We start from the raw sequence: 21274 nt of genomic DNA on the forward strand, positions 1-21274 counted from the left end.
CTAAAGATAAGGGATCTTTTTAAAGATTCTGCCTTATAATTAATAAGGCTTATGTTTTTTATTCTTCAGAGATATCCTTATATCTTATCTCTTCTTTAAAATAAGTATTAAGCTTTAATAGCTTAAAAAAGAGATAAATAGAAGTAATCTAGGAATTCCAATTCTTTGTACCCTAGAGACGTTATTCTAGAGGCAATAAACAGCCTGTAGTAGCCTTAATAATATCCGCCATTTTTTCTAGTATTTTACTAGATTTAAATAGGTATTCTTACAACCTATAGAGGTCTTACTTTTTCTGCTTCTTTATAAATATATATCTTTATATATATAAGATATATAGGCGGCTAGAGGATTTTATAGCTGCTATTAAGACTTATGCTACCTCTTAGATAAAGGACCTTATGCTGCCTATAGTAGGACTTATACTGCCTTTATCTATAGTAGATATTTAATACTTCTCTTAGTTATAAGAGATACTAAGGGCTTACTCTTTCTGCCTTAATATTCTTATAAAGAAAAGATAGTACAAGGGATCTACTTTATAGATAGATAAATAAATAGGCTACTTAAGAGTATATATAACTCTTATAGTAATAAAGATACCCTAGGTATATTACCTAGGCTTATAACCTGTTAGCATAACAGGTAAGCTAGTCTCTTAGATAGAGAATTCTAGCTTAGGAGAATATAAGAGAGTATATCTCTTATATAAAGATATATCCTATAGAAGCAAGAATATAGGATAAAAGGGAGATATAAATGCTTATACCTAGGGTAGATAAATAGAGGAGATAAGGATATATAGTTAAAAGAGAGTATAGTAGTTAGATTATTAACTATTTGCTTGCTTAGAGAGAGAAGGAAAGGAAACTAGAAACAGGAATAATTCTAGCCCTTATATAGACCTATACAGCTTACTAAAATATTCCATACTTACGTAAGCTGCTTATAAATTAACCCTTAGTTACGTAACATAATAACCTTAAGTAAATAACCCTAACTTAAAACAATAACCTTATAGGAATAACAGAGGTAGAAGGTAGGATCTTAAGAGATCTTAGACATTCTAGTACCTTCTTTAATCTTCTGTTAATTACGTAATTAGAAATGCTTACGTAACTAGTATATATATTAATCTACTAAGTAAGTAGATTATAAATATATATATCTTATATATATATAACCTCTATAATAGAGGAAATATAAGATAAAGAAGTATAAGAATACTTAGAGATATTCTTACTTCTAATAACTATTAATAATAATAGATCTAAAAAGACTAAGATAGTAAGGTAAAGATTTAAGTTAATTAATAAAAGTAGTTATTAATAAAAGGGTTTAAAAGTAGGTTAATAAGGAAAAGATTTTCCTTTTTATCCTTAGGAAGGTTAATCTACTAAAAGGGAAGGCATAGTAAACTAATCTAGGTAGGTAAGAAAAAGAACTAACTAACTAATTTATAATTAGCTTAAAGGAATAATTTACTACTTTACTTACTAATAATAAGTAAATTACTTTTTTTTTCTTCTAATTTTACTTTATTTACTAGGTTATTCCTTTCTAGCTCTAATTAAGGCCCTCTTTTACTTATTACTATATTAACTTACCTCTTTTCTTCTTAATTAATCCTTTCTTTTTTACCTTTTTAATAATAATAACTATTTAAGTAATAATCTAGCTATTCTCTATAAAAGCTACTTTCTTTTTTATACACTATTAAACCTAATTTTTCTTTTTTTATTATAATTACTACTTAAAATTATACACTACACTATATACCCTACTAACCCTAAGACTAATTACTTTTTTTTCTTTACTACTAAGCGCTACTATAATATCTTCTATTAGCCTAATCTTTTCTTTTTTTATAGAACTATAGTAGTATAGCTACCTAGATCTAGCGCCCTTATACTATTTATAACTTTAAGAATAACTTATATAACTATATAGGACGCTAGTAATTAAACAGACTAATTAGATTTAAGACTACGCTACTAGCTATAACTAAAGAAGCTTAAAACTCTTAATTTATTAATCCTAGCGTAAATAACTACTTTAGCTACTAGACTTAGGCGTACCTATAAGTAGTGCCTATTTAAGATAGTTTTATATACTTTATTCTAACTAAACTTAATATATATTTTCCTAACTAGCTCCTTTAAGAGGATATATATTAGTTCTTATAATAGTAACTAGTAGCCTTTATAATTTAGGACAGCTACTAAGAATAGTAAGGCTAGAGCTACTAAAAAGTAAGAGCTATCTTCTTTAATTACTATAACCTTTAGGGTTAACTACTCTAAAGAGATTAGATAAGGAGGGATAAAATTACTATAGCGTTAGAGGTTATAACTTAGGACTTACTACTAGTCTATAATATTATAGTAGTTCTAATTAGCTAGAAGTATTTTACTAATCTAAATATTACTTTAGTCTTAGTTCCTTAGTTACCTACTACTTATAAAGTAATTAGGACTTCTATACACCTAGTACTTTTTTTACTATTTATTAATTATCCTAAACACTTTATAAGAATAATTATTAACTAATAGGATAGTATAGTCTATTAGTATAACCCTCTTTAAGAGGTAAGCTAATCTAAGGTAATCTTTATTAATAATATCCTAGCGCTCTAAAGATTTTACTAAGATATAGGGGCCTTACTATATATTAAGAATCTAATTAATACTAGTGCTTATATTATTAATATAGCCTAATAGCCTAGCTTATAGAAGTATAGTCTTTATATTTTAAAGTAGTTCTAAATAGTAGTCTAGTATAGTAAATTATACCTAACTAGGAATCTTATTTTCTAAAGTAATAAAATAGAAAGTACACTAGGTAATTAGATATATATATACTAAATTTAGTAAATTAGCTATAAGTTTTACTATAAAAGTAACTAAGCTAATAATACTATATATAATACTTTAGGAATATATCTTAAGGACGTCTATAGTTAATATAAAAATATTTATATAAAGGTATTAGTAGGCGCTAAATTAGACTATATAATTATTAAGAAGCTATATTTAAGGTTAGGCTTTATAGCGTTAATTAAATAAAGTATACTAACTAATCCTTAGATCTTTAGCTTATATTATTATTAATTAGTTACTAGCTAGAGATAGTGCTTACTACTTAGACTATTACTAGGCTTTATACCTTAAAACCTATCTAATTAGTCTGCCTTAGTAATAAACACTATTAAAAGAGGTTCTAATTCTAAGTACACTCCTATAAGTCCTATACCTCTTAGTTAAATATTACTAGTTACTTTATAACTAATCCCCTAGACACTTAACGTAACGCTATAATTAAAGAGACTTATATATTTACTTATAAACCTATATTTACCTCCTATCTTATCTAGACTAACTTTATTATTAGTTACTAGAACTAGGCCTCTAGCTTAGGTTTTACTTAAGATTAAAGATATTATAAAGAAGAACCTTCTAACTTAGGCTTAACTACTCTAGAAACCCCTATTAATTAAGTAATATAAAGGCTTATAGCTAAAGGACATAACTTCTTAAGATCTAAACTTATAGTTAGGATAAGTAAATTGTAAGTTAATACTTAGTAAGTTAAAGCTTAATTAGTAAGAAGCTAGTAAGTTACTTTAATAAGAGGCTATAAATTACTATTATTAACTACTATATTACTAAAATAAGCTTTTTAAGAGACTAGTAATTAATAAGTATATATAAGAGGAATAAGTTAATTAATATAATAACCTAATTAATAAGTTAGCTTATATAACCCCTATATATACGCCCTAAGTACTACTGTTTTTAAGCTAAGATTAGGAGGGCTAGGATTATAAAGACGTAAGGCTTTAATAAGATTACATAAAGGAGGTATATAAGCAAGAGGCAGAGGCTAAGAAAAAGAATAAGAAGAAGGGCTAACGCTAATTTACTATAAAGGTAGTTATATAAGGGCTAATCTTAAGGATAATTTCTCCTTAAGAGGACTTATAAAGAAGAAATTAGGGAATAATTAGAGTAGGGTAAGGTAATTAGCCTAAAGTAAGATAGTATGCAGGCTAATTAGAAGATCCTAATCCTAATTAAGTATAGAGATATAAGCTAGCGTTAATAGATTTAAAGATAGATATATATACTTTATCTTTTATACTTATACCTACTTTCTAATTAAACTAGAGCTTCTTTATAATTTATCTTTAATTATAATAATATAAAATAATTAGGAGTAATTACCTACCTAATTAGGGTATAATTATACTTAATCCTATAGTTTAATACTTATAATTAATATTAATTCTAGATAGATTAATATAATTATGTACTAATTAGTAAGGAATCTTATGTTACTTTTAGTAGTTATAGTGTTCTATGTAGTCACCACACTATAAGAGTCCCTTATACCTTACGCACTTTTACTATATATTATTAGCTATATTTTATACTAATAACTATAATAGTAAAGGCAGCCTATCCTATAACTTATTAGGTTATAATATTAGGTCTTTTTTCTAAAAGGTCTTACCTTTAAATATAGTATTTTCTTTAAGGTTTTATAAGATATAATATATCTTCTTAATTTAGTATTTAAGTACACTTTATAGCTTAGGTTATTTAGATTTCTTATAAGACTAACTAAGATTCTAGTATAAGTAAAATAGCTAGAGACTTAGTAGGAATTAGTACTAGTTTATAAGATACTTTATAATTATACTAATCCTAGAGGTTCTTTTAATTATTTTTAATATAAAGAAAGATACTTAGATTATAGTATATATTTATTAGGTAACGTTTAAGAGTAGTCTAGGCATAAGGCTAATAAAAAGTATTAATCTAGGTAACTTTTAAGATTTTACTATCTCTTTTTTAGTTATAAGTCTAAAATAAAGTTAATTAATTTATTTATTAGTAAATCTACTAATAAATTAAATAGTAATAAGCTTTTTAAATTACTAGTGTCTTCTTTTAATAAATAAAAAGTATTTACTATAGTATATTTATTTTCTTATAGTTAGAAGTATTACTTAAGGTTAATATCTTTATAGTTATTAAATACTAAAACGTCTATATATTCTTAGGTATTATTACTAATATTATTTAAGATATATTAGTATATTAGCTATAAACTTCTAAAGTCTTAAGAGGGTTTTCCTTATAGGTTCTTTATTTTATATAAAGGATATAAAATAAGCTTTTAATTTTCTTTTTCCTTAGAGGAACTAGCTTCTTCTACTGTATTTATAGTGTTCTCTTATTAGAGATAGGTAAGTACTTTTTAGTAATATCTTACTTACTTATTTTCTTCCTAATCTAAAGGTAATTTAGATCTAGTTACTTAGTAAGTAACTATAGATTTCTTTTTTAGCTTTTAAGATTTTATAGTTATTAAGTGTTTTTATTTACTATAAAGAATATTTATTCTCTAACCTTCTTAATAAGAGGTAAAATTCTTAAGCTATTTAGTATAGCTTATATATACTATTAGTTAGGTATATTTAGTAATTAAATTAAGATTTATCTTATTATATACTAATATTAAATACTAGGATTTAGGTTCTTTTATAGTATAAGCTAGTCCTTTAACCTATATAATCAAATAATAAATATCTACTTAGTTTTTTATATCTTCTAGGGTGTAATATAGTTAGTATAGCCTTTATTTAGTAACTTTATAAGGTAATTTAAACTATTAAATAAGAAGTTCTTTTTAGTAGTCTAACTTAAGCTAGAGGTCTTTAAGACGTTCTTAGTTTATCTAGTTAAGATCTCCTAAGTACTACTTATTTACTAGGCCTTTAAGATATAAGTAAAGATTTATTAGTATAGTAATAGTGTAGTCTTTTAATATTATTATATATTATTAAATAAAGTCTATAAATTAAAAGATATTAAGCTAAATTATTTTATTTCCTTAGGTCTTACTATTATCTAACCTTTCTTAAGTAGCTAGTAAATTAAACTATTTAATATCCTTTACCTTAAAATAAAAGCTAAGTATAACGCTATAGTAGTAATTCTTTTTAAATTTATTTACTTTTTTTTATTAAATAGGCTAGTTTTATAGTCTATAGACTAATAACTTAGGCTTAGGCTAAGGCGCTAGCTAAAGTTACTAACCTATCCTCTTTTTTCTATTTCTTAGTAGTAGTACTTATTTCTTACTTATTTATTATAAGCACTATAAGACTATTTCTTTACTATTTTTAATAAAGGTACTATAAATAGCTAAAAAAAAGTAGTCTATTAAAGACTTTCTTTTCCTTTAAAGGTTTTATTAGTTTTTTTACTAAAGCTTTATTATATAAAGCTTTACTAATTTAGTCTTAGCTAGGTAAATAATAGTAAGTACTACTACTAATAAGGTTTATAATAACTATTTTAAGAGGTAAAGAAATAACTATTTCTTATAAGGTTTATAAGAAAAGTATTATATAGTAAGCTTCTTTTTATAAAAAAAAAGATTTATCTAGCTACTAGCTAAAAAGTAGTATTTTACCCTTAAAAGATAATAAAGCCTCTAGGGATTACTTTATTTTATATTAAATAAATAATTTAATAGCTTTAGTATAGCTTTTATCTTTAGCTAACTAGGCTTTTATAGCGCTTTAGAAATATCCTTAGTAAGAAATTTATATAGAGAAGTAAGTTTATAATTCTTTTAAAAAGTTATACTAAGTGTATAGTAACTATTAAGTAATCCTTAAAAAAGTATATCTATTTAGTAAAAGCCTTTATTAAAAATAATTTAAGTTATATAAATAGTATATAGTTAATTAAGCTACTTTTTTAAGATTACTTAGATATAAAAGCTTAGCTACTAGTCTAGACTACTAGCTAATTACTAGTAGTTTTATTTAAGAAATAAATTTCTTAAAAAGTTCTTAGGTTTTAGCTAGAAAATACTCTTAAGAAAAGTATAAATATATATCTTTAACCTTTTTACTACACTTATATACGTTATATAGTGTAAATAAGTGTCTTTAACTAAGTATAATATATAAAAGCTAAAGAGGGTCTAAACTATTATCTAACTATTTCTTTTTTTACTTACCTAGGGAATTTTCTTTAGATAAAAATTAGTTATACTACTATTTATTACACTTTAGGTGCTAGAAAATAAGATATAAAATTTAATACCTTTCTTTATCTAGAGTAGAGGACTATTTTCCTTAAAATATATAGGGAATTTCTTTAGCTAATACTTTACTAAATAGCGTAATAATTCTCTAAAAATAGTAAAGTAATTATCTAGTAATTCCTAGATAATTATTAGCCCTTTAGTAAGGAATTATTAGCTAATTATTTACCCTTTAGTTAGTAAATAGCTAGTATAATCTATAGCTATTAGCCTAACTAGGTAATAGTAAATTAGCTAAGGAATAGATATTTTATTACGTAATACTATCTGCCCTTAAAAAAAAAAGTAACTATAGTAAAAATAATAACTACTATTAGAGGATATTTCTTTAACCTAAGTATAGTTACTTATTTCTTAGTATTAAAGCTTTTTCTTAATTACTTATAATCTTTAATTAAACACTATATCTTTTACTAAAAGGTTATATAAGAAAGATCTAGTAATATATTAAGATAAATAGTTCTATATATATATATACTTTTTCTTTTTATTTTCTTTTTTATTCTTTTTTTCTTACTTTACTTTCTCTAATTAATCCCCTACTTACTATTTACCTTTACTTACTTTTAATTAAGAAGTTTTTTCCCCTTTAGGAGTAGTAATTTATAAGCCTTACTACTTAGTAGCTATATAAACTATCTTTTTTTCTTTTAAATATAACTTCTTTTTTTCTTACTAATAACTAAATAATATAATTAGATTTACTAACTTAATAAGGCTACTTTTTCTTTTACTACTTTTACTACTTACTTAGTTTAAAGTTACTTTAATTAAGATAAAAATAAGATATCTTCTTACTTTAGTTTTTCTCTTACTATATAGCCCCCTTCCTACTTACTTACTATATAAACCTTATAAATTTAGGACTACTATATAATCTAAGACCTAATAAGTAATTTAGTTTATTAATTTAGTAATTAGGACTTAAATTAATATATTAGCCTTTTAACTACTTCTCTAACTAATTAGTATATACCTTAGAAGTTATAATTCTATAACCTAAACGCCTATATATACTTCTAATAATTTACTATACTAAACTTATACTTAGTACTAACTAGAACTTTATTTATTATTAAGTAAGAAGTATAATTCCTTAAATAAATTATTTAAAAGGACGCTAATTAGTTCTTTTTACTTTTTATAAGTAGATTTATTATAATAAGATAACTATTATTAATAAAAAGATATAAAATATAAAAAGGTATAGTAGATATTAACTAACTACTATAACTTATAAAAACGCTTAATAGCTTAAATATAAATAGCTTAAAAAGAAATTATAGCTATAATAAGAATTATAATTAGAGAATTAAGTTAGTACTAAAGAGTTATAATTATCTTATACTACTAAGAGAGTATATTAGACCTTAATTAGAAGCTAAAAGTAACTATACCCTCTAGAAAGGTATATAATAATATTAAGTAAAAAACTAATATCTTAGTTTTCTTACTTTTCTTAGTAAAGTATTAATACTTTATAAAAATAATTATTAATTAGAAAAATAGTATAGTCTATTAGTATAATTTAATATAGTATAAAGGTCTTTTAAAGGCTTTTTTTATTAATAATATTAAAGCTTTTATAAAGTTCTATACTAAACTTAAAGCCTTATTATATATACTTAGCTTAATTTATTTTAGTGCTTATATAGTAAATATAGTTTAGTAAATAAGTAGTTAAGAATATAGCTTATATATTACTAAATAGTTTTAATTAGTACTTTACTTAGGCTTAATATACCTTACCTTAACTAACTTTTAAAATAATAATTATTCTTAAAATACTAACTATAGTAAAAAAGTATAACACTACTAAATAACTTAAATTAGCTTAAAGTTCTAGTTTATTAAAAATAACGCCTATAATATAATACGTTAAGCACCTAGTGTACTCTTAGAAATATAGCTTAAAAAAAAGTAATAAAAGTATTAAGAATAAGGCTATAATTAGAGAACTCTAGGTGTTATATTAAGCTTTATTTAAAGTATTAACTTAAACTAAACACTAATATAAGAACTATACTTTAAAAGCTTAAAGTTTAACCTTAATATAGACTTTAATACTATAAACTTTAACCTAATAAACTATAAGTATAAAGTTAAATAAAAAACTAACCTTACTATAAGTAGGAGGCTTACTAAAATATAAAGTAAATTAGTATAGCTAAATAAAAATAAAGTAAGTCTTAATATACCTTAAATACCTCCTCTTTATAATTAAAAAGTAAATAGTTTAAAGTTACTAGTAGTCTACTTAATTAGACTTACTACACCTAATTAAAAATAGTATATTTATTATTTAAACTATTATTTATAAAAAATACTTTATCTTAATATAGAAGTCTAAAGAAAAAGGTTAAGGTTATAAAAAACACTTTATCTCTTAAGCTACTACTAAAGGGAGTCTAGAAAAAATAAAAAGAAGTAAAAAAGAATATAATAAAAAAATAATAATTTAAATAAAAGGAATAAAAGGCCTTATATATTTAGTATACTTAATACTATACTAATTAGTAAAAAAGATATAGTAATATAAACTACTAGTTAAATAAGTATATACTTAACTATAAGTAGTAAAAGTAAGTTAATTAGTATAAAAACCTAGTAGTAAAGGCTATATTTACTATATAAGTATATATACTATAGTATTTACTATTAAGACTAAAATAGTAAGAGAGCTAGGCTAAATATAATATAAGAGTTAAGTAGGATTAAGCTAATAATATAAATAAAGATAAAGACTAAAATAGACCTTAATTAAGATTTAAGATATAATTTTTCTCTTTAAGATTATACTTAAAAAAATTATAAGGGATAATTAAAGTAAGAATAAGGATTTTATTTATTTAGTAGTTATAAAAAAAAGTATAATTAGTATTAAAAAGTATAAAAACCTTTTAATTAGCTATATTAAATAAAGAATAATTATACTTTCTTCTTTATTTTTTTTAAAAAAATCTTTATACTAGTGCCTTATTCCTTAATTAATTTAGCTAATACGTAATAACTTAGGTAATAAGGAGCTATCTACCTTATCTAATTAATTTATAGGATTCTAATTAGTATTAAAAGCCTAATTAGATCTTAAAAACTTAATATAATTAGACTAGGTACCTAAGTTACTTTATGTTATAAGGTGTTAGTGTATTTATTTATATATTACTATTATAACTAGAGTCCCTAACTACACTACTATACGCTTTTAATACTTAAACTATATAAGCTAATTATAGTAGTAAGTAAGCTTTATAAAGTCTAAAAGTATATTAACTTTAAGGCTAAATATAGCTAATAAGAATTATAATACTATATAAGTCTTATAAAATAAAAGTATTATAAGATTTAATAAGAGCTAGGCTTATAACTCTTATAAGCTAGAGTATATAGTAAGTAAAGAGATATAAATAGGTAAAAAAAAGGCTTATATTATAAGAAGATAAATCTCCTAGGTAGAGGGCCTATATAAAGCGGGCCCTTAAGCTTGTTTATATAATATAGCACGTAGTGTAGCTAATAATAACTGCTATATATATATAAGCCTCTTGTAATAACCTGGTTTTTAGTAACTAGTAACTAGTAACTAATAGGCGCCTAATTTCTCGTAACTAGTAATTAGCAGGGTAAGGTTTTGTAAAGACTAGTTAAACATAGAACTGATGCTCCTCTTGACTGGTACTATGCTGAGGCCGCTACATTAGAACAACGCGACTGGTTATCTACCTATATATAGTATTTGTGCTACTATTTACAAGGCGCGGATAGGGACTAATCACACCTGGCTAGAGGACCAACCCGCAGCACCAATGGAATCTTTAGTCAGCTTGTAATGCAATATTACAAGTGATTTGTCAGGGCCACCTGGAGCTGGGCGCAAGGAACCAGAGCGTTGGCGCTAGACACTGCATAAAAAGTCATATTTCCTGGAGTTGGGCGCTTGCATTAGGGCAGTGCAGTATGGCTATCCCTGCTCTTAGTATAGCTTACGGCAAGTTTACCTGCGAACTGAAACACTGACAAGGGCTAGGGTCAGGGTGACCAGCCTAGGCTCACCCTCTGCTCACCTTTGCTCAGCTTCGGCTCAGGTTAAAGCAGCCACAGATCAGCCCCCACACTCAATGCGGATTTGGGACGAAGTTCTTGTCGTGGGTGACTATCTAGGTAAGAGCGGACGGGTCAGCAAGCATACCTACCTACCTACCTAGGTACATACGCTACGCTACGTGTAGGGGGTTAGGTACTTACATAGTAGTTACGCTAGCAGCTGAGGACGAGCTGAAGCGTTAGATGTGGGGATGACGGGCAGCGTCCGTGGCTGAAAAGGCGAAGAAGCGAGAAGCTGAAGTGAAAGTCAACGTTTTGGGGTCGAATGGCATTGTGTCGCAGGGCGAGACACTTTGCCCCGGATTTCTACCGGATGGACATGACACTATTCCAGAAGGAGGCAAGGGGACGTCGGAGTGCCCGTGACTCTACCTCGGTACGGAGTAGGGAGGTGCACTACGAATAGGGATGTCTTGATTACGTGCCTTGCGGTTGGCAATTTTGGGAAGGTACGTATTACCTACAGGATGGCAGGGGTAAGTTTTTTCCCCCTATGATGTTATCCCCCATAGCTGACATCATGATAGAGGGGGAATATTCACCAAAAGTGGAGTTCTGTAGTAGGGGGGTGAGCATTAGTTACCTAACAGGGGGAAAAAACTTCGGCCGGATACCATCGTAGTGACTACCTTCCTCCTGCCTACCTCCCAGAGGTACGGTATCTAGGCAGGTAGATAGATGATGGCGAGGAAGTCGCGGTTGGTTTCCTTACCAAATGGGCAAGAGAAGAGAGGCGCTCTGCAGAAGGCATGCATGCACAAGTGAGTACCTAGATACACTACACTACACTACCTTTTTGATAGGTTTCTGTACAAAGCAGGAGCGATCCCGTTGTCGGCGTGCGAATAAAGCCTGCTATAACGTGGCGGCCGGCAGCAGTACGGATACACTAGTGTGCTGTACGTGTACATGTTACTTGCCTACCTACTTGGCACTATCTTGGTCACGTACCGTAACGTAACGCAACGTAAGTAAGCAGATCCCCTTCCTACACACCTACTACACTACAAACTAGGTAGGCGCTTGTAATCTTGCTCCCGATAGCGTCAGTGCCCAGCGCCTGCGCCTGCGCCTGCCTGCCTGCCCCGGTACCACCACCACCAGCATTAAGAATCTGTCTCTGCCCCTCCGTTGTCGTGCCCTCTTCCTTGTGGGCCCCATAAATGATCCTACCGTATCTAGCTGTCTCTTCTGCTGTCTTTCGTCATTGCCACGGCCCTTTCATCTGAAGCTTTCCTCTTCTGAACCCAAAAGGCCTTACCTACCTAGACGTCCCGGCTGCCCAAAGGTCCAGATTCATTGCTCGCTTGCTTGCTTGCGACTCGGCGCGCACTCTTACAAGAACGATATCGCTTCCCCGTTGAACAGTAACGACAACAACAACACCAACCATACTCAACGACTCTGCGCCTGTCGCTCCCGCTCAGACGAACTCGATTACCAAGCCCGAGGAAGAAAGAAAAAAAGGTGGAAAAAAAAGAAAAGAAAAAAGAGCGGCACCTCTTCCGCCTCGGCGCTACGAACCGAACTGCCTGCTTACCCAAACTCTCCCTTCCACTTCCCGTACCCAGGCCTAGGCACGACTCTGCACCCAGACCAAGACTCGATCCGAGCCGACCCCCTTTCCGCGCCTACCCAACCCCCATTGACCATCGAAAAGAGCCCGCGGGCTCTTGCGCTCATCGACTTCTTTTCGTACCTCGCCGCCTACCTTGACCCATCTCTCCTCGCGCACCCAACTATTCGGGCCGTGATGGACGGCGTGCTGCCAAGCTGAACGACGACAAACGAACAAACATATCCCCGAAACCGAACTGGATCGGTCCCTTAACCCTTTATGACGGGATTCTCAGCAATCAACAAGAAGCTACACAACATGGCGGCCACCGTTGCGCACGCGAATCACGTACCAAATCAGGTCGGACGAGGAGGTCTCTCCAAGATGATGAGTGGCGGCGGCGGTGGCGGTAATAGCAACGGCAACGGTCATGGGCAGCAACAACAGCAGCTGCTGCAGCTCCAACACGCTGACGCTGGAGTTGGCCCCGTCGCAAACCGGAGATTAACGCCCCAGGACTTTCACGTCGTACGAACACTCGGCACGGGTTTGTCTCCTCCAGTTTCTTACATACATCTCCAAGGCGACGGCCGTGTTTCTGGAGACCATTTGTTAACCACGTTCCTTACCCCGTACAGGTACCTTTGCCAGAGTCTGTCTCGTAAGGCCGGTCAATGCGACCGAGGAAGAGCGAGATACCGTGTTTGCCCTCAAGATCTTGCGCAAGACAGAGGTCATCAAGCTCAAACAGATCGACCACGTCCGCCACGAGCGCATGATTCTCGGCGACGTTGCTGGCCACCCCTTTATCACGAACCTCGTCTCATCCTTCGCCGACCGTGACCACCTGTACATGCTGCTCGATTACGTCCCCGGCGGCGAGCTGTTTAGCTACTTGCGCAAGTTCCGGCGGTTCGAGGAGGACACGGCGCGCTTCTACGCAGCAGAGATCGTCCTGGTGCTCGAGTACCTGCACGAACAACAGAACAGGGTCGCCTACCGCGACCTCAAGCCCGAGAACCTCCTGCTGGACGGCGAGGGTCACATCAAGCTGGTCGACTTTGGCTTCGCAAAGAGGCTGAGCAACAGCGCCGGCCAGCCCATCGAGACGTACACCCTCTGCGGCACCCCCGAGTACCTCGCCCCCGAAGTGATCCATAACAAGGGCCACACGACGGCGGTGGACTGGTGGGCACTCGGCATCCTGATTTACGAGTTTCTGACGGGCTACCCGCCATTCTGGCACCAGAACCCCATCGAGATCTACAAGCAGTGAGTCCTTTCTTGTCCGAGGCCGACGCCGCGCCGTCGCCTGTTTTGTGCTGCCACAGCCACTGACTGCCAGCCTAGAATCGTCGAGAAGCCCGTCATGTTCCCGCACGACCCGCCAGTCTCGGCCGAGGCGCAAGACTTGATCCGATCCCTTTGCACGGTGGACAGATCTCGGCGACTCGGTAACGTCAGCGGAGGAGCCGCCAAGGTCAAAGAACATGCCTTTTTCCGGGGCGTCAACTGGGACGACATATACAATCGGCGAGCACGAGGTCCCATCATCCCGCCGATTCGGTATCCCGGCGACGCGCAATGTTTCGACATTTACCCCGAGGACGACGGCAAGCGGGAACCATACACGGACGACATGGTCGAGAAATACGATCACTATTTCAAGGACTTTTGACGACAGTTGTTGGCCAGACTTGTGGGTGTGTGTGTGTGTGCGTTTGTGTTTTTTGTATCATGAGATGGGTTCTTTTTTTTTTTCTTCCTTGGGTGATGCTCATCTCCGTTTTTTCATTGCATACCATTTCATGATACTCCGCCATGTAACTCTACCGAATGCCCTTTTTTTTTTCCAGCGCTAGGCTTAAGAAGAAGGAAGGGAAGGAGGGGGCTGAGGAACGACGACGAGGCTTCCGGGCTTCGGGATCGAGGAAACTGGCGCTCACCGAGACGGGGCGGGGAATCTGGCGGCCAAGCAAGCCTTGGATCAGCATCTATTGGAAAGGATCACTGTAAGGCGTTCTACTGGCGTTGACATTTCATGTCTGCTACCACAAGGGTGGCGGTCCATGAAGCTCATATGGGAAGCTGGAGGAGGAGGAGGAGGAGGAGGAGGAGGGAGGGTAGCAGGTCAGACCAGGAGTAGACAAGAGGCTTCAATCGACCAACGTGTGTGTGCGTGTGCGTATGTGTGTGTACATGCAAAGTTTAGTTGGCGTTTCTTACGACTGCCGCAGTGTCGTATGTCGAGGGTGACAATCGGTACGACAATGCAATGTACGATAGGGGGCAGGAAACATGTCAATGCAGACAGAGTCCATGCTGTGGCAGCACGGGGGAGTGTCTCAGCTTTTCCTTGGGGGGGCCGCTAGCCGAGACGGGCATGGCACATGTTCACGAGGTGTTTGTCTGGGCGATGAAGCACGACGACGAAGCTCACGTCACCCGAGAGAAGTCCACTCACTGAGGAGTTGAGTACGAGTGAGGGGAGGGGTGGGGGGGGGGGGGGGGGGGGGGGGGGTATAGTAGCGGTGCGACTTGATGCCACTGATGAGGGCGATATGGAAGCTGTACGCTGGGCGCTGTCAATCTTACGACACCGCCATGTCACGTGCCCGGCCTCCTGTTATACGCGGAACGAGATAGCCATGGGTTCGGAGCATTGCCGCGACACCATGCTCACTTAACGATAAGTGTCCATCGAGTACCGCGGGCCTCTCCGCCCCAAGCCCGTCCGGGTATCGGGTCTGGACACGCCGTGTACGGGAAATAAAGGGCTCACCCCTTGACCTCGATAGAAGTAGAGAGTTATCCAGATCCCGAGAACAGCAACATCGTTGTTCACGGCCTGGGGAGGGTATTCAAACGTCAGAGGCACTCACAGAACGGATGTAGTAAGTCGGCAATGGGGGGGGGACAGCCAGTGTTCTCGTAAAGCTGATATCATGGTTATAGACACGAGCGAGCTGGAATGAGTTGAAGGGTTATGAATGCCATGTCGTCACGGTTGGTTCGTTCAAGTGAGAGAGAGAATGAGACTGACGATGCGGTGGAGTGGCGGGCGGCGCTGTCGGTAGTTAGTGAAGAATGGGCGGCTCACGAATAAAAAGGTGCAGGCAGTCAGGGGGGGTGGGGTGCTGTGGCGGTCTGTCACTTACGGATGCGGGTCACTAGCAGTGCCTACAGGAGTGCGCAGGGCAGACCTGTTCGGGAGGGCGAGGCAGGGAGGGTACGTACCCAAGACCCTCGAGGGGCAATGGACGTCAGTCAACCTGGGCGGGAAACCTCCAACTATCCACTACACTGCATTCAGCTCCAGTCCCACCTCTGCTCTGCACTGCACTGCTTTGCTCTGCTCTGGCGCGGCTGCAACGCAACTAACTGACTGACTGCATCGTTCCTCCTTCCGTCAACCTGTCTGTTCTCCCTCCACCGAAGCACCCACTCAACCCCCGATCTCGAACTCTTACGAATCCAACCTCACCCACCCTTCGTCTGTCTCTCGAACCTGGCTGATGCCTCGGCAACTCTACCTCAACCTGCTCTAACGCCAGAGATCGTCTGTTCCGTTGGGAGACGGCAACGTTGTTCCGGGCCTGTCCCTCGACTCCCTCCCCCCTCCTCCTCCGGCCCCAAACCCACCAACCCGACGAGACTAGACTCGACCTGACCTTACCTTGCCTCGCGATCCCCGTCCCGTTCCGCGTGAACCGAACCTTCGTTCTTCGGTCCTTTCGCACCAGCATAACCCCACGACATGACAAGCTGAGTGCAACGGCTCCAGGATGTTCACTCTATCCAGCCTCGTCCAGAAGGCCCAGCAGTTCGTCGACCCGACCCAGGGCCTGAACCTGACCAATTCCGACAAGAACCCGTCCAAGTCGTCGCTGTTCCAGAACCAGTTTCGCCTTCCCAGCACCCAGACGCCGCTGTACGAGATCAATGCCGAGCTGACCATCCCACCCGCCAATGCCACTTTTGGAGGAAAGGACCACGATCGAGGCTACCACTATGCCGGCAAGCTGCATCTCTCCGAGAGCTACATGTGCTTCTCCACCACCCCCTCCAGCTTCGTCCAGTCCGCCAGCACCTCGACCAGTTCTGCCTTTACTGGCCAGACACACGGTGGAGGACCGAGCGGGAATGGCTTCACCTTCCCTCTCTGTGCCATCCGGCGCGTCGAGAGGCTGAACAGCCAGACCTTTCAGGTTCGTCAGCTTGATTATGCATCCCCCCCCCCCGCCGTGACCTTGCCAGCGGTCTGACCCCGAACTGACACGCTATTCCGCCACCTAGTTTGCCTTGGCCATCACCACATGGAATGGCATCGCCCAGCAAAAGGACAAGGACAAGGACAAAGAGGCTGCGCCCGACAAGGAAAAGAAGGACAGTCGCGAGCAGAGGATCACGGTACACCTGGCCGGCACTCGGCAGTCCTGCGAGCGATTCTGCGACGGCCTGAAGAAGGGACTCCGTGCCGGCGTTGGCAACGTGAGCAAGTACAAAAAGGTTGTCGGCGAGTGCTACTCCGAGTACCTCCTCCGGTCCGACGACAAGAAGAATGCGAGCCCACCCGACGCCGGCTTGGGCATGATGTTCCGCTACCCTGGCGACCCGAAAAAGCTGCGCGACCGGGCCAAGATGCGTCTCTGGGCCGAATACCTGCGCGATAACGGTCGGAACATGACGCTCATCCGCCAGCCCACCTTTCATAAGCTTATCCGTGTCGGTCTGCCCAACCGCCTGAGAGGCGAGACCTGGGAGTTGACCTCGGGCTCCATCTACCTCCGCCTCGAGCATCCTACCCTATACGCAGAGACCTTGGCCAAGTACGAAGGTCAAGAGTCTCTGGCCATTGACGAAATCGAAAAGGACCTGAACCGAAGTCTTCCAGAGTATCCCGGCTTCCAAAGCCAAGAGGGCATTGGTCGGCTCCGACGCGTGCTTACGGCTTACAGCTGGGTGAACCCCGACGTCGGCTACTGCCAGGCCATGAACATCGTCGTCGCGGCGCTGCTCATCTACATGTCCGAGACCCAAGCCTTCTTCCTTTTGTCGTCACTTTGTGACAGGTTGGTCCCGGGTTACTACTCGACAACCATGTACGGAACGCTGCTGGATCAAAAAGTGTTTGAATCACTCGTCGAGAAGACGATGCCTATCCTGTGGGAGCATCTGGTCAAGAGTGATGTCCAACTTTCTGTGGTATCGCTGCCTTGGTTCCTATCACTGTACATCAACTCCATGCCTCTCGTCTTCGCCTTTAGAGTCCTTGATGTCTTCTTCGTTGAAGGGCCCAAGGTCCTGTTCCAGATAGGCCTCGCCATTCTAAGGATCAACGGCGAAGAGCTCCTGGATGCCACAGACGACGGCGCCTTCATCTCGATCCTCAAGGGCTACTTTGCTCGTCTCGATGAGTCGGCGCACCCCAAGTCCGAAAACCCGAAGCTGCGTGCTGTTACAAAGTTCCAAGAGTTGATGGTTGTGGCGTTCAAGGAATTCTCCGGAATCACCCACAGCAGCATTACCGAGTCGCGATTAAAGAACAAAGACGCCGTCCTCAGCAACATCGAGAGCTTTGCAAAGAGAACGGCTCTCCGAAACCTGGGCCCCGACAGCAAGCTTCTTGCGCCAGAAGAACTTGGCGCCCTCTACGATCGCTTCTACACCATCCTATACGAAAGACAGCAACGCGAGAGCATCATCCAGCAAGAGAAGCAGCGTCGCGCAAAGAACGCACGGCCCAGGGCTCGTGATGTTTTCGAAGTCAACGACGAGCACGTCGAGAAGGGGCGTGTGGCACTAGGGGCCAGCACGAGCATGATGGACTATGATGCTTTTAGAGAATTCCTCGCCAACATGGCCAAGTGGGCCATCTCCGACTCGCCCACCACGCCGCGACGAGATACCTTTTCAGACCGGGACAGGAACGCCTACACGAGCCGGCGGCAGAACAACGGTCTCCTGTCTCCGTGGGGTTCCAGCCCAGAGCCCGCCGATCACGAGTTCATGCAACGGCTGTTCAAGAAATGGGACGTCAGCGGCACGGGCGCGCTGACGCTGGCCGACGTCGTTTCAGGGTTTGCCCGAATCAAAGGCAAGAAGGACATTATGGGCACCATCACCTACTTCTTTGAGTTGTACGATGACGACGGCGACGGCAAGGTTGATCGCGAGGGTATCCTGCGTATTTCCGAGGCCCTGTTGTTCTTGTCGAGACGAGGACTCGAGGGGACTCTGAGCCCGAGCGCCTCTACCATCACCCTCACCTTGCCAAATGGTCAGGGCGGCCCCGAGCCCAGCCTTCCCGGCATTTCGACCAACGAGAGGTTCCTGGGCAGCGTCAGCGCATTCATCAGGAGATGCTTCGAGTACGCCGACCCTGACCACCCGAACAACAAGATCCACGAGGAAGAAAAGCACAAGGCTGCAGACAACGAGGCCTTTGCTATCGGTGACGACGAGGATGAGGAAGACGAAGATCTCCTCACCATGGACTCGCCCACGGCCAGCTCCTCGGCGGCGACGAAGCCGTTGTCAGAGTCACCGCTGCCGCCGACCGAGGAGAAGAACAAGGCTCCCGTCGCAGGCCAACGACGTGTCTCCAAGGCACAATCGGAAGCGGCAAATGCCGCGCTGGACCCGGCCAACCCTCTTCACATGACGCTGCCCACGTTCCGAATGGTTGTCCTTGCCGACGAGCTTCTCGAACAATTTTTCGAGTCCTCTTTTCCCATCTCCTTCCATCTCATCGAGGGTCTGCCATCCGTATCGACGCCCAGCTCGACGCTCACGACCTTCTCCAGTCTAAACTTTGGACGCGCCCCAGTTGCCGCTCTGAACCCTGCTGCCCAGGGAGCCACTCGTGGCCTTCGCGGAGTGCTGGACAACATTGTCACGGACGGCATGCGCGTCGCGGCGGAAGTCCGCAGGAGGATGGACGAGGCACAGAAGGAGTTGGAGAAGAATGCCGCGCCCGGTCAAAAGGACGAGGAAGAGGAGGACGACGCAGACATTGGAGTCGAAATCGGCATCAGAAGAGGCACAGCGGGTGCGAGCGCGGACATTGAAAGACGCAGTGTCCGGAGTGAGGACCGAGATCTGCTTGACGGGGCAGACGCCGAGGCCGGGGCCAACGCCAACGGCAAGGAGGGCCAGCTCGTGGACATTGAGCCCACGAACAGAAGCGAGGCGAATGCCAAGGGCGTTGTTGAGTTCGAAGGCTGATAGCGGTCCCGGCGCACGCAACGCCTGCGTGATAGGTTACAATAAAAACCCTCTTGAGACAAACAGGGTATTGGAATGGCGAAATGCATGATGTTGCCGGACTGGGACGACGCAGGGAACAACACTTGGCCGGATGGCTCGGGGGGAATGGGAGAGAGAGAGAGAGAGAGAGAGAGAGAGAGAGAGAGAGAGAGAGAGAGAGAGAGAGAGAGAGAGAGAGAGAGAGAGAGAGTGTGTGTGTGTGTGTGAGGGAGGGCTGGGCTGGGCTGGGCAGGTGGTGTTTGTCCTTTGGCTGCGTGATAGAAGGTTTGTGGGAATTGGGATTATACCTGCCAACGTCTTATAACCGGGAGTACGTTTGGGATTGCTTGCCTCTGCGGCTAGATTACCAGGTCACTCGAAAGAAGATGCTGACCTTTACAGGCCTGACTGTGTCAGGGCATCTTACTACGTGGTTCCAGACAAAAACATGGTGTTCGAGCAGTGTGAACCGGCTTGAGGTCTGAGAGAGATTATCAGTCGACCCCGCCTGCCACGATGAAATTCCTCACAGGCTTACTACTGCTTGCTGCACTGAGACCAACGAAGACGGCAGTCCTTTTGTCTGTCACCAGGTTCACCATGCTGCCCAAGGCCCAATCTTCCCGGTCGGTCCCCACTGATACCCGCGCTCGTCCGGACGTCTTCCCAACGGCCGGCCCATCTCCGTCGATCGTTTCCCCCCCCTACACACACACTCATGGCGGTTGTTCCATCAGTCCACCCCCGTCTCGTCTCTCGGGTAAGTCTTCTCTCTCTCTTCTCTCGACACGGTGGCGGCTCGACAAGATTCCAACAACGCTGCATGGGACCGAACCGATGACCTGTGGGATGAGGCGGTGAGGCAGGTTCCGGTTTGTTAGCCCACTGCCGGAAAAGCGTATCTTTTTGCCGAGGGGCATGCTGGGAGGGCCCGCAAAGTTAAGAGACACGCACACCATTGATTGTTGGTGGCTTTAACGTTTTTTATATCCTATTCGGCTTGGTGCCCGAAGAGAAGACACTTGCTGAAGTCGCGATGGCAATGGGTATATATGTTTCCTAACCCATGTTAGCTTCTAGGACTCCACGTTTTCCACCACGGCGTTGACCCTATTTTCGGCCTGTTTTATGATTATCCAAGCCCTTTGGGGGGGGGCTTGGAAACCTCGGAGCTGAGCCCTAGTGAATCCCTGCGAAGACCTTGACGAAATAGCCGTCTCGAATATGGATGTTCCTGAA

General features: G+C 39.4%; 2 protein-coding genes across 2 annotated transcripts; both read left to right on the top strand.

The window, feature by feature from the left end:
- Positions 1-13105: 13105 nt before the first annotated feature.
- On the top strand, positions 13106-14465 carry GLRG_07797 (uncharacterized protein; the record flags this gene model as incomplete). The annotated part of the gene is made up of 3 exons (XM_008098482.1): positions 13106-13334; positions 13426-14059; positions 14138-14465. 3 exons carry the CDS (start codon positions 13106-13108, stop codon positions 14463-14465), a joined length of 1191 nt encoding a protein of 396 aa, XP_008096673.1.
- A 2107-nt stretch (positions 14466-16572) lies between these two features.
- Positions 16573-20014, top strand: GLRG_07798 (TBC domain-containing protein; the record flags this gene model as incomplete). The annotated part of the gene is made up of 2 exons (XM_008098483.1): positions 16573-16995; positions 17084-20014. The coding sequence occupies 2 exons, from the start codon at positions 16573-16575 to the stop codon at positions 20012-20014; spliced, it is 3354 nt and encodes a 1117-aa protein (XP_008096674.1).
- Positions 20015-21274: the final 1260 nt, after the last annotated feature.

Source organism: Colletotrichum graminicola (genome assembly GCF_000149035.1).
Source record: "Colletotrichum graminicola M1.001 genomic scaffold supercont1.34, whole genome shotgun sequence".
In the NCBI taxonomy this organism is placed as follows: Eukaryota; Fungi; Ascomycota; class Sordariomycetes; order Glomerellales; family Glomerellaceae; genus Colletotrichum; species Colletotrichum graminicola.